Source organism: Chiloscyllium plagiosum, chromosome 19 (genome assembly GCF_004010195.1).
Source record: "Chiloscyllium plagiosum isolate BGI_BamShark_2017 chromosome 19, ASM401019v2, whole genome shotgun sequence".
Lineage (NCBI taxonomy): Eukaryota > Metazoa > Chordata > Chondrichthyes > Orectolobiformes > Hemiscylliidae > Chiloscyllium > Chiloscyllium plagiosum.
This window is the reverse complement of record NC_057728.1, coordinates 23876156-23889676: the sequence shown is the minus strand read 5'-3', so window position 1 is coordinate 23889676 and position 13521 is coordinate 23876156. Positions and strand designations below refer to the sequence as shown.

Here is a 13521-nt window from a genome sequence, read left to right as displayed (position 1 = left end):
TATTTATTATTTACTACATGATGAAGTATCGGGAGATTTGGATAATCTGCTTAAAACATGGGATCAGGATCTGGGACTAGAAATCTCCACAGAAACGTGGAATGATATCTGGGAAAATGCTAGAAGAATTACTATTTGTAACAGAACCCAGGCTATCCAGCTGAAGATACTTCATAGGGCCCATATAGCACCGGTTCGATTGGCAAAATTTAAGGCAGGAGCATCTCCAATGTGTCCTAAATGCAAAATAGAGGTGGGCACTCTTGTATATTGCTTATGGACCTGTCATAAGATCCGTGGATATTGGACTAAAGTAGCAAGTACCCTGATAGAAATTTTAGGAACGGAAATTAAAGTGGACCCCGTATCTCTCCTCTTGGGCTTTTCGAACTTTCCCTCCCTGGACACGTATGGGAAGAGACTATTTTCTATTCTTTCTTTCTTTCTGTGCAAGGAAAAATATTTTGGTGAACTGGGCGGCTGAGGGCCCCCCTGGACTTTCAAATTGGCACAGACTAATTATGGAATGTATTCCCCTTGACTTCCTTACAAATATGGTGTACCGAAAGACCGAATTATTTTATAAAATATGGCAGCCCTTTTTGAATTACATAAATACAGATATTTCGGCTATCCTACCAAGGGCTTTTATTTAATTGAGATTACAAACCTGGCTGGTCCGCGGCCCCTCTGGGGAGGAATCCCGCACGAATACGGGTTTTATCATATCTGATGTTAACACATCCCGAGCATGTAAGAGACTTAAATATACGCTCTGGTTAGTTGTAGGTTAGATTAGTAGATAGTTGAGTTTTGTTTGTTTGTTTTTTTTCTTTTCGGTTTTTTTTTGATGTTTTGTTTTTTTGTTAAATTTTGGCTATTGTATATTTGAGCTAATTGTATATCAATGTTTATATCTGAGAGTTTTGTTTATTTCTGTAAACTTGTAAAAATGTTAAATTTCTAATAAAAATATCTATTAAAAAAAAGGAATATTTCCACTTATAGATAATTAATTAATTATAAATGCATACACTTTGATACATCTTTATAAAGGGGAAATGTGGGAAGGTGTGACATAATATTAAGTACGTGAGTGTGCTTTAAATTATTTGTAAATACCCTAATTTGAAAATAAGTTCCATTTCAGCCATGACTTTTGTGTAAATAATTTTTGTCATTTCCCTATATAAAGTAACAGACTTTGGACATAAAATAAAGTAAAATTTAATGTTTACAATTCTGATGTGCACTTTCCCAGTTCATGATTTAGGGCAATAGTAAAAATTGAAGATATCTTTTGTTGTTTACCTGGATCTCAAACTTAATTTCACAACCTATACATTGCCAGTAATTACATATTTAAGACAATAATAAATAACACTATGCTTTAATATCCCCAAATCAGTATCAGAACTAACATACAAGTAAACTACTGCAAACTTTGGTAATTTGAAACAAAAAATAAACAGAAACCCTTGTACCATGTTAGCCTAGTCACATCTACAAAGAGTAAAACCGTTTACATTTAAGATCTGTTGGAAGGTCAAAGATCTGAAACATTGGATTGCATATCCCATCTGTGCGAAGGCAGGGTGGTGATGGTGGTTGGTGGGGCCAGTTCTTGGGTAAGGTGATTGGAATGGGAAGAAGTTTGGTGACAGCAGATATTTAGAAGGGAATTGCATCAGGATGGCCCTGATGCATTTATATCTCTGGAGGATTTCACAGAGGTGAGTAGGTCAGTCTGCTCAAATGCATAGGACCATTTAAGGGATATTTTTTCATCTCTAGAGGCGAATAATGTATCCTTTAACCACCAGAACCCAATTCTGGAGCAACAATGATCATTAGACCATCCTGTGGTGGGATTTCCTCAAAGGCATTCTGGTCTCACTTGTTTTTTTTTTAAAACAATTGGAAACCTTTAGAGGGTTCTTACATTTTTAGATGCCTTTAAAGACATCAACCCACTTTCAGAGCAACTCCCCTCCCTGCAGCTGATAGCAATCTTATGTGTTCAAGATGCCACCTCCTAACCACGCCCTTCCACACCACAACACCTACCTCCCCCCGTCATCACCACTACCATCCCCTCGCCCCATCCCTTCAGTGCAGTTTACCTGCTATTCTTAAATGTAATCCACCAGGATCATGGTCCTGCCCAGTTAATTGACTATTTCCAGGCAAATTATGCTGGTGAATCAGGTTGGGCATCCCTGAGTAGAAGTCTGCACATAACTCAAACAATAGAAGGTCAAGTGGCATGATGGGAGTGTACCTCTGGCTCAGGCTGTGATGGCATTCAAAAGAACGTCCAAACAAAGAATAAAGAACAAAGAAAATTTACAGTCCAATGTCTAGACCTCTCATCCAATTCCTAAGGATCTGTATCTCTCTGCTCCCACCCACTCATGCATCTGTCTAAACACACCTTAAGTGAATCTACTGTGCCTGCCTCTACCAGCTCTGCTGGCAATGCTCCTACCATCATCTGTTAAAATACGTTCCGTGTGTATCCCCCTTAAACTTTCCACCTCTCACCTTGAACGCATGACCTCTCGTTATTGAATCCCTCACCCTGGGAAAAAGCTTATCTCTATCTACCCTGTTTATACCCTTCATGATTTTGTAGATCTCAATCAGGTTCCCCTTCAATCACCTTTATTCTAATGAAAAAAATCCTAACCTACTCAACCTCTCTTCATAGCTAGCAGCTTCCATACCAGGCAATATCCTCTTAAATCTTTTCTGCATCCTCTCCAAAGCATCCATATCCTTTTGGTAATATGGCTACCAGAACTGTACACAGTATTCTAAATGTGGCCGAACCAATGTCTTGTACAATTTTCACATGACTGCCAGCACTTACACTCAATACCCTGTCCGATGAAGGCAAACATTCCATATGCCTTCTTGACCACTCTATCCACCTGTGCAGCCACTTTCAGGACTCCGATCTCTCTACTCATCAACTCTTCCAAAGGCTCTTCCTTTTACAGCATAGTTCGCTCTAGAATTAGACTTCCCAAACTGCATCAACTCACATTTGCCCAGACGGAACTCCATCTGTCACTTCTCCGCCCAACTCTCCAGTCTATCTACATTCTCTTGTATTCTTTGACAGTCCCTTATGCTTTCTGCTACTCTACCAACCTTCGTGTCACCTGCAAACTTACTGATCAGACCAACAATGCCCTCTGCCAGATCATTTATGTATATCTCAAACACCAGTGGCCCTAGCACTGATCGCTGTGGAACACCACTGATCACCTTTCTCCATTTCGAGAAACTCCCTTCAACTACTACTCTCTATATCCTGTTGCTCAACCAGTTCTCTATCCGCTGAAATAGAACACTCTGCACTCTGTGTGACTTCACTTTCTCCATTAGTTTACCATGAGGAACCTTATCAAACACCTTACTAAAGTCAGTGTATATGACAAGTTGGTTTTTTTAAAACTTACAACTCGATCCTACTGCAAAATGTAGCCTAATTCAGAACCAAAAAAGTAGCAGGAAAGCAACTTCTTCTTTTATATTCATGGGATGAGGGTTTCATTGGCTAGATGAGCACTTATTGTCTATTCCTAATAACAGTCACCACATTGTTGTGGATCTGGAGCCACATGTAGGTAAGGATAGCAGTTTCCTTCTCTAAAGGTCATTAGTGAACCAAATTTTTTATCCACCAATCAACAATCGATTCATGGTCATCATTAGACTCTTAATTCCAGATTTTCATTGAATTCACACTCTACCAATTAGCATGGCAAGATTCAAACTCCAGTCTAGGTTAACAGTCCCATGATAATACTGCTAGGCCATCGCCTCCCCTAAATGACAAAAATAAGTTTGATGACAAAAATAAATCTGTACTCACCCTACAACCACTATAATGAAATCTAGTAAATTCCAGCCATTCCTGAGGTACGCATTAGGGTGAAACAGAAGCCCATAAGCTATTACTTTCAAAAATGCTTCCACTGTGAAAATGATGAGAAAGAGATATTCCACCCGTTCCTGCATGTAGAAGAAAAGAGAAAAATGTGTTATTGCAGTCACAATTGTAATTTATTTGAATTGAGAAATATGTCATTACATGTAACCTCTCATCACGCATAAACATTATAGCACTGGTCAAAGGATTTCTGTATACTTTCCCAAGGTATGTTAAAGTTGAAAAGTGTGGCACTGGAAAAGCACAGAAGGTCAGGTAGCATCTGAGGAGCAGGACAGTCAACATTTCGGACATAAGCCTTCATCAGGAATATTAAACCCTAACATCTGCAAATGAATGTTCATATGCCTCAGTGTGTGCTACTCCTATCCAAGTAGACCTGTACTTGTTTCTATAATTAGCATTTACTTTACTACTATAGTAATGCTCCTCAGTTATTTTAATTTAAATAAACTGATGAAGTGTTTTAACTACAAGAACAGCAATAGATCTACAGAAGGTTTGCTTTGTGTGATATATTTTACATGCTTAACACAATTATTTGCCAAACAATAAAAGTTTAAAATATTTTGTTTAATTTAAATGCTATACTCAAAAGTCATTGGCATTCTAAAAACATATTTGCATTTAAAAAACAATTAGAACACTTTTGTATATCTTAGGCTTTACACCATAACCTTGAGTATATGTGGAAGATGTTATTTCTTTATTTCTTTGAATATTGAGATTTCACAAATAGAACTGAGTATTATGAAAAGCCTTTCATTCCTCCAGAAATTAGATGAATCTGGTAAATCTACTATGTAAATCAGCTCCTGAGGAGAACAACAATATAGTTCTTTGCAATCTAGTGCTCCATGTAGATGGGTGAAAGATACATACATTTAGTTTCATATAGGGCAGAGGGATGATGGCGGCATAAGAGGAAACATGTTAAGTGCTTTCTCTTGCTCCATTAAATTACCCTGTCACAATTAACTGACAGCCAGCCAACATTGGCTTTGTACATAGTGGGTAGTGTTCCCACATGTGAAGGTAGTATTCATGTCGATGTTCCAATATGTCTTGCAGAGGTTTCTGTGGAAGGGTTGTGTTGTCCTCAAGGCTGGGTAGCTTGCTGCACATGAAGATCTATTTCAGATTTGGTGGTTGTTTGAAGGCAAGAAGTGGAGGTTTAGGGATGACCCTGGTGAGATGTTCATCCTCATCAATGACATGTTGACAGCTGCGAACAACATGGCATAGTTCCTCTGCTCCAGGAAGTATTGGATGACGAAGGGTACTCTATCGGTCCTGTCTTGTGTCTGTCTTCTGAGGAGTTCATTGCGGTTTTTTGCTGTGGCACGTTAGGACTGACGATTGATGAGTTGAGCATCGCATCCCATTCTTAGGAGGGCATCTTTCAGCGTCTTTATCTGTCGCATTCCTCCTCATCTGAGCAGATCTGGTGTATATGTAAGGCTTGTCCATAGAGTATGGCTTCTTTAACATGTTTAGGGTGGCGGCTAGAGAAGTGAGCTCATCCATGGACATGTAGTAGAGTGAGGTAAGAGGTTTCCGTCCTTGATGGCAATGTGTGTGTCTAAGAATGAGACTGATCTGATTAGTTTGTACAGTTTTGGATTACTTGTTACTTTGGTTGACCCTCTATATGCAATTCTTTTTCCTATCATGTTACTCCAGCCATTTAGTTTGTCTAATTTTTAACTTTCTGTAATTATCTCTCTGCCTGAATTAATCGGATTATAGGTCATCCCCATCACTTGCTATTCAGCTGTTGACACTACTTCCACCATCTGATATTTTTGATCATCTGCAGAGACTTATTATTCAACATATTGACACTCCACTCACACCATTATTATGATGTTTTGATCTCTCTGCTATAAGTTCTGTGCCAATGTACCACTCTGCACTTTACCTGACAACACAGCAGCACTTAAAAAGCTTGTGATTTCAAATTGTTGGAGTATAAGCTGGTATCGTGTGACTTTGGATTCTTCAAGAGGAAGTTTACCAGTCTATGATGTCCTCGTTTGTCAGAGAGAGTGTAATTGCAGGAGCACTGCTCATAATCTTTCAGTCTTCCCCAGACTCGGGAGATATCAGAGACTGGAAGATTGAAAACATCACAACCTCACTCAAAAAGAGATTGTAAGGAATAATTACAACAATTGCAGATAATTCAGCTTAACTTAATCGTGGTTAAGCTTCTAGAAACAAGTATTTATTCGGACAAGTCAACATGGATGACTAAATGGGAAAATGTGCTTAACTAACTTTCTGGGGTTTTTTCAAGGTTTATCAAAAAAGGTCAATGAGGGTAATACCTTCTTGTAGTGTTCATAGACTTTCAGAAGATGTTCAATACATAACACAGTTTTGAGAAAAGTTATACCATATGGAATAAAAGGGACAGGAGCAACATGCATCCAAAATTGGCTGAGTGATACAAAACAGAGAGTAGTGGTCCATGGATCTTTTTCAGGCTGAAGGAAGCTTGAAGTTTACCAGGATTGGTTGTTCAGATCATTACTTTTCCGAATACATATTAATGATTTAGATCTTAGTGCGTAGAGAACAATTACAAAGTTTGCCGGTGGTACAAAACTTGAAAGCATTGTAAACTGTGAGGAAGTCAGTTTTGAACTTCAAAAAGGTCAGAGGCAAGTCAGTGGAGTAGGCATATTGATGGCAGACGAAGTTCAATGCAGAGAAGCATGTAAAAACTACTTTTTATTTCATTTTAGCTTCACACTGTGGATTACAACAATTAACTTAGTACTTTAGGCTAAGGGAACTGTGCAAAGAGATTGCTGTAGTTTTAAAATCATTCTTACTGGAGTACCTTGTGATTTGTATACAATTTTGTTTTTTCCTGGAACAGAGAGCAGAAACAGAGACCACAAAGCTTATGAATTTTGAACTTAGGAAAACTGCTCGACAACAATATTTTGATTGACTCCTGATCAAATTACTATGGTTTCTAAGAGACCAAGGCAGCAGACATTCACATAGCCTGCAAAGAAAGAAAAACAGAAAACGCTCTATGTCTCTTTCTCTCTCTCATGTATGGAGGTACTTGTAATACCTAGTAGTTTTCCCACTCAATTTTCCCAGCAAATCCCCTGCTGAAGGAGGAATAAAACACTGTCAAAGACAGTGAAAGGACAAATTCAAAGAGGCGTTTCAACAGTGATCGTGCCTGTTCAAGATGAACCCGGCTTACTGAAATGCTGCTGAGAACAGTCCTGGACATCAATGGGAGCCCAGGCACCGTCTCCAAATGAATGACTGTCCGCCGTTTCTCTCTCTCGCCCCCACCACACTTTCCCTGAAGTTCTACATGGGTGTACCCTGAACGCCACTTCCCCAGATAATTTCTCCAACATTGTCAAAGGTGGAACTTGTCAAAAAGTTGCAGTAAAAACGTTGTGTGTGTGTGCTACTTTGAGACTCACCCCCCAAAGGCAGCAGCTGTCTTACTATTGGTGTGCAGTCTGGCTGCCCCGGAGGGAGGCAGACAGTGGTGCAGGGGGCAGGGTTGGCCAGGGTTGGTGGGCAGGACTTACACGCGGTGTGCTGCTGCCTAGACTCCCGAACAGGGAGCGGACTGAGCAAGTGCTCGCTGCATTCATCTTATTGAACCGATTGAGGGGTTCGGGAGAAAGCATCAGCAATGCTGCAGGTCCCTTACACACAAGTGTGTGTCTGCTCAGAAACAAACCTTGAGAGAGAAGGAGGGAGGGAGGGAGGGAGCAAGGCAGGCAGAGTGAGGAAAAAGGAAACTTCAGAAAACTCTGAGCCCCAGAGGAGAGGCATTGAATCAATTAACTGAATCATCAATTATCCGAACAAAATAGTGACTGCCCATCTCGTTCTGATAATCAAGGTTCCTCTGTACAGAAACCTGGTGAGTGTTTTCTTTTAACTGGAGTTTATCAGGAAGGTAAATGGGAAATATTTGGAGGTTTGATTTCTAGTCCACTACCATAAACTTGTCACAATTTATCGAAGTAATGTATTTTGGAAGAAAGAATATTGAAACACAACTTTAAAAAAATGTGTACGATTCTAAAGGAGATGTAGGAGCAGATTGTCCTGTAGTATAAATGTGTATAAATCATTGAAAAGGCAGGCAGGTGGAAAAATAATTTCATGAATCTGCATCCAGGGCTTTACTAATAAGGAATAGAGTATCAGAGCAAGGAAGTGATGTTGAACTTGTATAAAATACTTATTTGATCTCAGCTGGAGTATTGTGTAAAGTCCTGGGTGCCACACTGTATGGACAATAGTTGAGTTGCTTTCTTTCTCTTTGGTTCCCTTTTAATTCTTTGCCATTGACACAAGGTTTGCACACCAATGTTCTCTGTTATTGATTTAGTTAGTGCAGAAGGTGGCAAAAGAGGGAAAATTATGGATCAATTAGTCGATCCTCATGGGTAAGATCCTGGAATCCATTGTGAAGGATGAGATTTCTCAATACTTGGAAATGTATGGTAGAATAGGGCAAAGTCAGCATGGTTTCATCAAGGGAAGGTCATGCTTGACAAATCTGCTAGAATTCTCTGATCTAACATGCTTGTTACTTCCCCAATGATAGCCAATGGATGTTATCTGCCTGGACTTCAAGAAGGCCTTTGACAAGAGTCCACACAGAAGGCTACTGAGTAAGATAAGGGCCCATGGTGTCAGAGACAGGGTACTAGCATGGATACAAGCTTGGCTGTCTGGCAGAAAGCAGAGAGTGGGGATAACAGGGTCCATCTCAGGATGGCAGCCAGTGACAAGTGGTGTTTCGCAAGGTGTTTATACATTAACGATCAAGATGAAGGAATTGAGGGCATTCTGGCTAAGTTTGCAGACAATACAAAGATAAGTAGAGGAATAAGTAGCATTGAGAAGGCAGGGAGGCTGCAGAAGGATTTGGACAGGTTCACAGAGTGGGCAAAGAAGTGGCAGGTGGAGTAAAATATGGGAAAATGTGAGGTCATGCACTTTGGTAGGAAGAATAGAGGCATATACTATTTTCTAAATGAGGAGAAAATTCAGAAGTCTGAAGTGCAAGGAGACTTGGGAGTTCTAGTCCAGGATTCCCTCAAGGCAAACTTGCAGATGGAGTCAGTATTTAGGTAGGTCAATGCCATCTTTGAAAGGACTCGAATATAAAAGGAGAAATGTACTTCTGAGGCTCTATAACTCTGGTCAGGCCACATTTGGAGTATTGTGTGCAGTTTTGGGCCCCATATCTCAGGAAGGATGTACTGGCCTGGAGCGTGTTCAGAGGAGGTTCACGAGAATGGTCCCGGGAATGAAAACTTAACATATAAGCTTAGCCAGGTCATTGAGTATATTTAACAGTGAGATAATAGGTTCTTGAGTATCCAGAGGATCGAGGGTTATGGGAAGAAAGCAGGGGAATGGAATTGAGAAGCTTATCAGCCATGATTGAATGGTGGTCAACAAGCAGGAGGTTGGGAGAACACAGCAAGCCAGGGAGCATCAGGAGGTAGAGAAGTCGACCTTTCGAGTGTAACTCTTCTTCAAGCCTATGAGTGGGTTTAAGGGTAGCTGCAGATAAAGGGGCAGGGTGGTGAGGTAAGAATAAATGTAGAGGGTATGACCTGATAGGTCGATGGGAGGGATGACTCCGGTAGGTGGCTGACAGGAATGGAAGGGAGGGGGAGGGGCTGGGAAGGGAGGTTATTTGAAATTGGAGAACTTAATGTTGAGTCTTCCGGGTTGTAGGCTGCTTAGGCAGAAGAGGAGGTGTTGTCCTACCAATTTGTCATTTAGATTAGATTAGATTCCCTACTGTGTGGAAACAGGCCCATCGACCCAACCAGTCCACACCGACCCTCTGAAGAGTAACCCACCCAGACCCATTTCCCTCTGACTAATGCACCTAACACTATGGGCAATTTAGCACGGCCAATTTAGCTAACCTGTACCAGAGGAAACCAAAGCATCCGGAGGAAACCTATTCAGACACTGGGAGAATGTGCAAACTCGACACAGATAGTCGCCCGAGGCTGGAATCGAACTTGGAACCCTGGTGATATGAGGCAGCAGTGCTAACCACTGAGCCACCATGCCCGCCCCTTTGTTTAATTCTTTGTGGCAAAGGAGGAGACCAAGGATGGTCATGTCAGAAAGGGAGCGGGAAGGAGAGTTAAAATGGGCGGTGACTAGGAGGTCCGGAAAGAGGAAGGAGGTGTCCAAGATAGATGAAGTAAATTTGAGGGTGGGGAAGAAGTTGTGGGCAAAGTCGATAAACTTCATGATCTGGAGCAGTTCATTGACTTCGCCCACAACTTCCACAAAGCCCTCACTTTCTTGACCTCTCCATTTCCATCTCCAGCAACAGTGTCCAGATGGACGTTTACTATGAACCCACAGACTCTCACAACTACCTGGACTACACCTCCTCCAACCAGTATCCTGCAAGAACTCCATCCTGTTCTCCAAATTCTTCCGCCTCCACTGCATCCACTTGGACAAGGAGGCATTCCACTCCTAAACATCCCAGATATCCACCTATTTCAAACAACGTGCTTTCCCCTACCCCTGTCACCAAGACAGGCTTCCACCACACCACCTCCATTCCCCATTTCACTGTTCTAACCTGTCCCAAACACAAGACAGAGTCTCCTTGTCCTCATCTGCCACCCCATAAGTTTCCGCATCCAACACATCGCCCAACTAGACCCCACCATCAAGGACATCTTCTCCTCCCCACCTGTCTCTGCCTTCCGCAAGGACCATTTCCATCACCAATCCTTGGTTTGCACCACTCTCCCCACCAGCCCCACCTGAAATCCAAGGTACCTTTCCCTGCAACCAGAGAAAATGCAAAACCTGCCAGCACACCACCCCTCCAGGGCCCCAAATAGTCCTTCAAGGTGAGACAGAGGTTCACCTTCCTCTCCTCCAACCTAGTTTACTGTATCCGGTGCTTCCAATACAGTCTTCTCTACACTGGGGAGACCAAACGTAAACTTAGGTAACAGTTCGCTGAGCATCTCAGCCAGGCCTGCAGGGGTTGACCGGGCCTCCCAGTCACCGCCCATTTTAATTCCCCTTCCCACTCCTTTTCCAACATGACCACCCTTGGCCTTCTCCATTGCCACAACAAATCAAACTGCACATTGGAGGAACAGCACCTCATCTTCCGCCTGGGCAGCCTACAGCCCAGAGGATTCAACATTGGAGAACTCAATTTCAAATAACCTCCCTTCCTATCCCCCGATTTCCTTCCCAGCCACTCACTTCCATTCCTCTCAGCCACCTACCAGAGTCATCCCTCCCATTGACCAACCAGGTCATACCCTCTACCTGTCTTCACCTCTCCCCACTTCACGTCCTTGCCCCCCCACCCCCTTTATCTGCAGCTCCCCTTACACCAACCCCCAGTTCTGAAGAATGGTTACACCCAAAATGTCAACTTCTCCACCTCCGGATGCTGCCTGGCTGGCTGTGTTGTCCCAGCCTCCTACTCGTCTACCTTGGATTCCAGCATCTACAATTTTTTTTTGTCCCTAACCATGACTGAATGGTGGAGCAGACTTGATGGGGTGAATGGTCTAATTTCTGCTCCTGTCTTATGGTCTTAAGACACTTACATTAATAGTTTCAGCACTGAGAAACTTCAGTTATGAGGATACTGTAGAAAGATTGGTACTATTCTCCTTGGAGAGAAAGGTCAAAATGAGATGTGCTGGAGGTTTTCAAAATGAAGGGTAGCTGGAATTAGTTGATATGAAGAAACTGTTCTCATTTGTAAAAGGATCAAGAAGTAGAGGACACAGATTTACGCAAAATAAGGAAATATTATGTGAGTAAAAACCTTTTTATATAATGGGTATTCCAGGTCTATATTGCATTTCCGGGAAATGTTGTGGAGGCAGGTTTAACTGAGGCATTAATTACGACATTAAATGAATAATTACAGTTTTGAGGAAAAGGTAGGAGAATGATGCTAAGTCATAGTGCTCATTTGGAGAACTGGTATAGACACAATAGGCTGAATGGCCATTTTCTGCATTTATGATTCAGGAAATTTATTAATCAAAATAAATACCAGCATAGCTCCGATAATATTATTGTGCACTTCCTTCTGTAAATATGAAGTCTTCCTGATTCAGCAAAAATAGAACAAAATTACTTGTGACAAAGTTACTTGTCACTGTGACAAATGCAACGAATGTGGTACACATCGACCTTTCACACTCTCAACTACCTTCCCCCCCAGCCCCACCCCCTGTCCCATTTATCTCTCCAGCCCCTTGGCTCACAAGCCTCATTCCTGATGAAGAGCTTTTGCCCGAAACATCGATTCTCCTGCTCCTCCTGACCTGCTGTGCTTTTCCAGCACCACATTCTCAACTCTGATCTGCAGTCTGCACTTTCTCCTCCCTGGAGAATATACTAGGACATGGCAGTGGTTAAGAGGAGAAAGGGATGAGAAGCAGAACTGTCTTGAGAAGGCATCGTTCTCATTTCCCCTCTTTTGATATATCTGTGCTTCTCTGCTAGTCAAGAGCTACAAAACACGCTTTAAGTCACCAAGGTAAAGCTTTGTTCCAACAGGCACAAGCAGAGAATGCAGGTTGTTTATCATGCCCAGCATACACCTCGTTGACCGCCTGATTCTCCATGCCATTGGCCATTTTCCACAGAGATGAGTATCAGCAGTGCAAATGGCTGAGTCATCATAGCACTCTCTTTAAAGGTGTGCACACTAGCTCACATTGCTGACAGAAACACATTCATTTCCTATTATTGCTCCTGAAGTGTCCTTTTTGTGCTGACCACCTGCACCCTCCAATTAGGATTGCTAGAGTTGTCCTTCTTTTAACGCCTGATCCTGTTCACATGTGATATGTACCTCACTATGTACTCTAGCAGCCACCAAGGTGTATGTTATTAGTGCTAGTGGAGGATCAACATGAGGCACCTAACAATGCAACCTCAATGAGCGTGTCCTCTTCTGATGACTCCTTGGACTAATCTTCACTAGCTGCTCCTACACCCTTGAAAGATCTTTATGAATAGTTATTGCTGTTTCAAATTCTGCACTGTGCACATCACGACATTTCAATTTATTGTGACATCAAAATAATACTATTAGTTTCAAGTGTCAATGTATTATCTAATATTTTCACCAGGTCTCTAGGTGACTCACTTTCATTGTAAAGTTTTTTGTGATTTTGTGCCTCACTGCCTATGTTTTAGGTGTCTTCCTCCAATGTAGCAAAAGTGGCTTTGGTTGAAGTCTGAACCTCAGTTTTCTGCCGTTCACTTCCTGAATTCCCAGAGTACTCATGCACAACATTCATCTAACCAACAGTCTGGGTAGTTTTACACAGTCTTGGTACTTTTCCTCCAGACATGTCCTCAAACCTCCACTTGAATAACCAGCGTTCAAAATATACGCTCAATCTGTGCTTTTCTCACACTCATTTCTCAGAGTCATGAGTATGCTGGGAATTCAGGAAGTGATGGAAGTCACCTAGAATTATATTAAATTGACCTAATGAGGTAATTAAATTTTGATT

At 41.8% G+C, this 13521-nt stretch overlaps 1 protein-coding gene across 1 annotated transcript in view; it reads right to left on the bottom strand.

The window, feature by feature from the left end:
• The window catches only part of cacna1c (calcium channel, voltage-dependent, L type, alpha 1C subunit), an 890104-nt gene that overhangs the window by 697511 nt on the left and 179072 nt on the right, over positions 1 to 13521 (bottom strand). The window contains exon 4 of the mRNA XM_043708872.1: positions 3884 to 4023. Coding sequence (XP_043564807.1) covers positions 3884 to 4023 — 140 coding nt within the window. The remainder of the gene's footprint in view (positions 1 to 3883; positions 4024 to 13521) is intronic.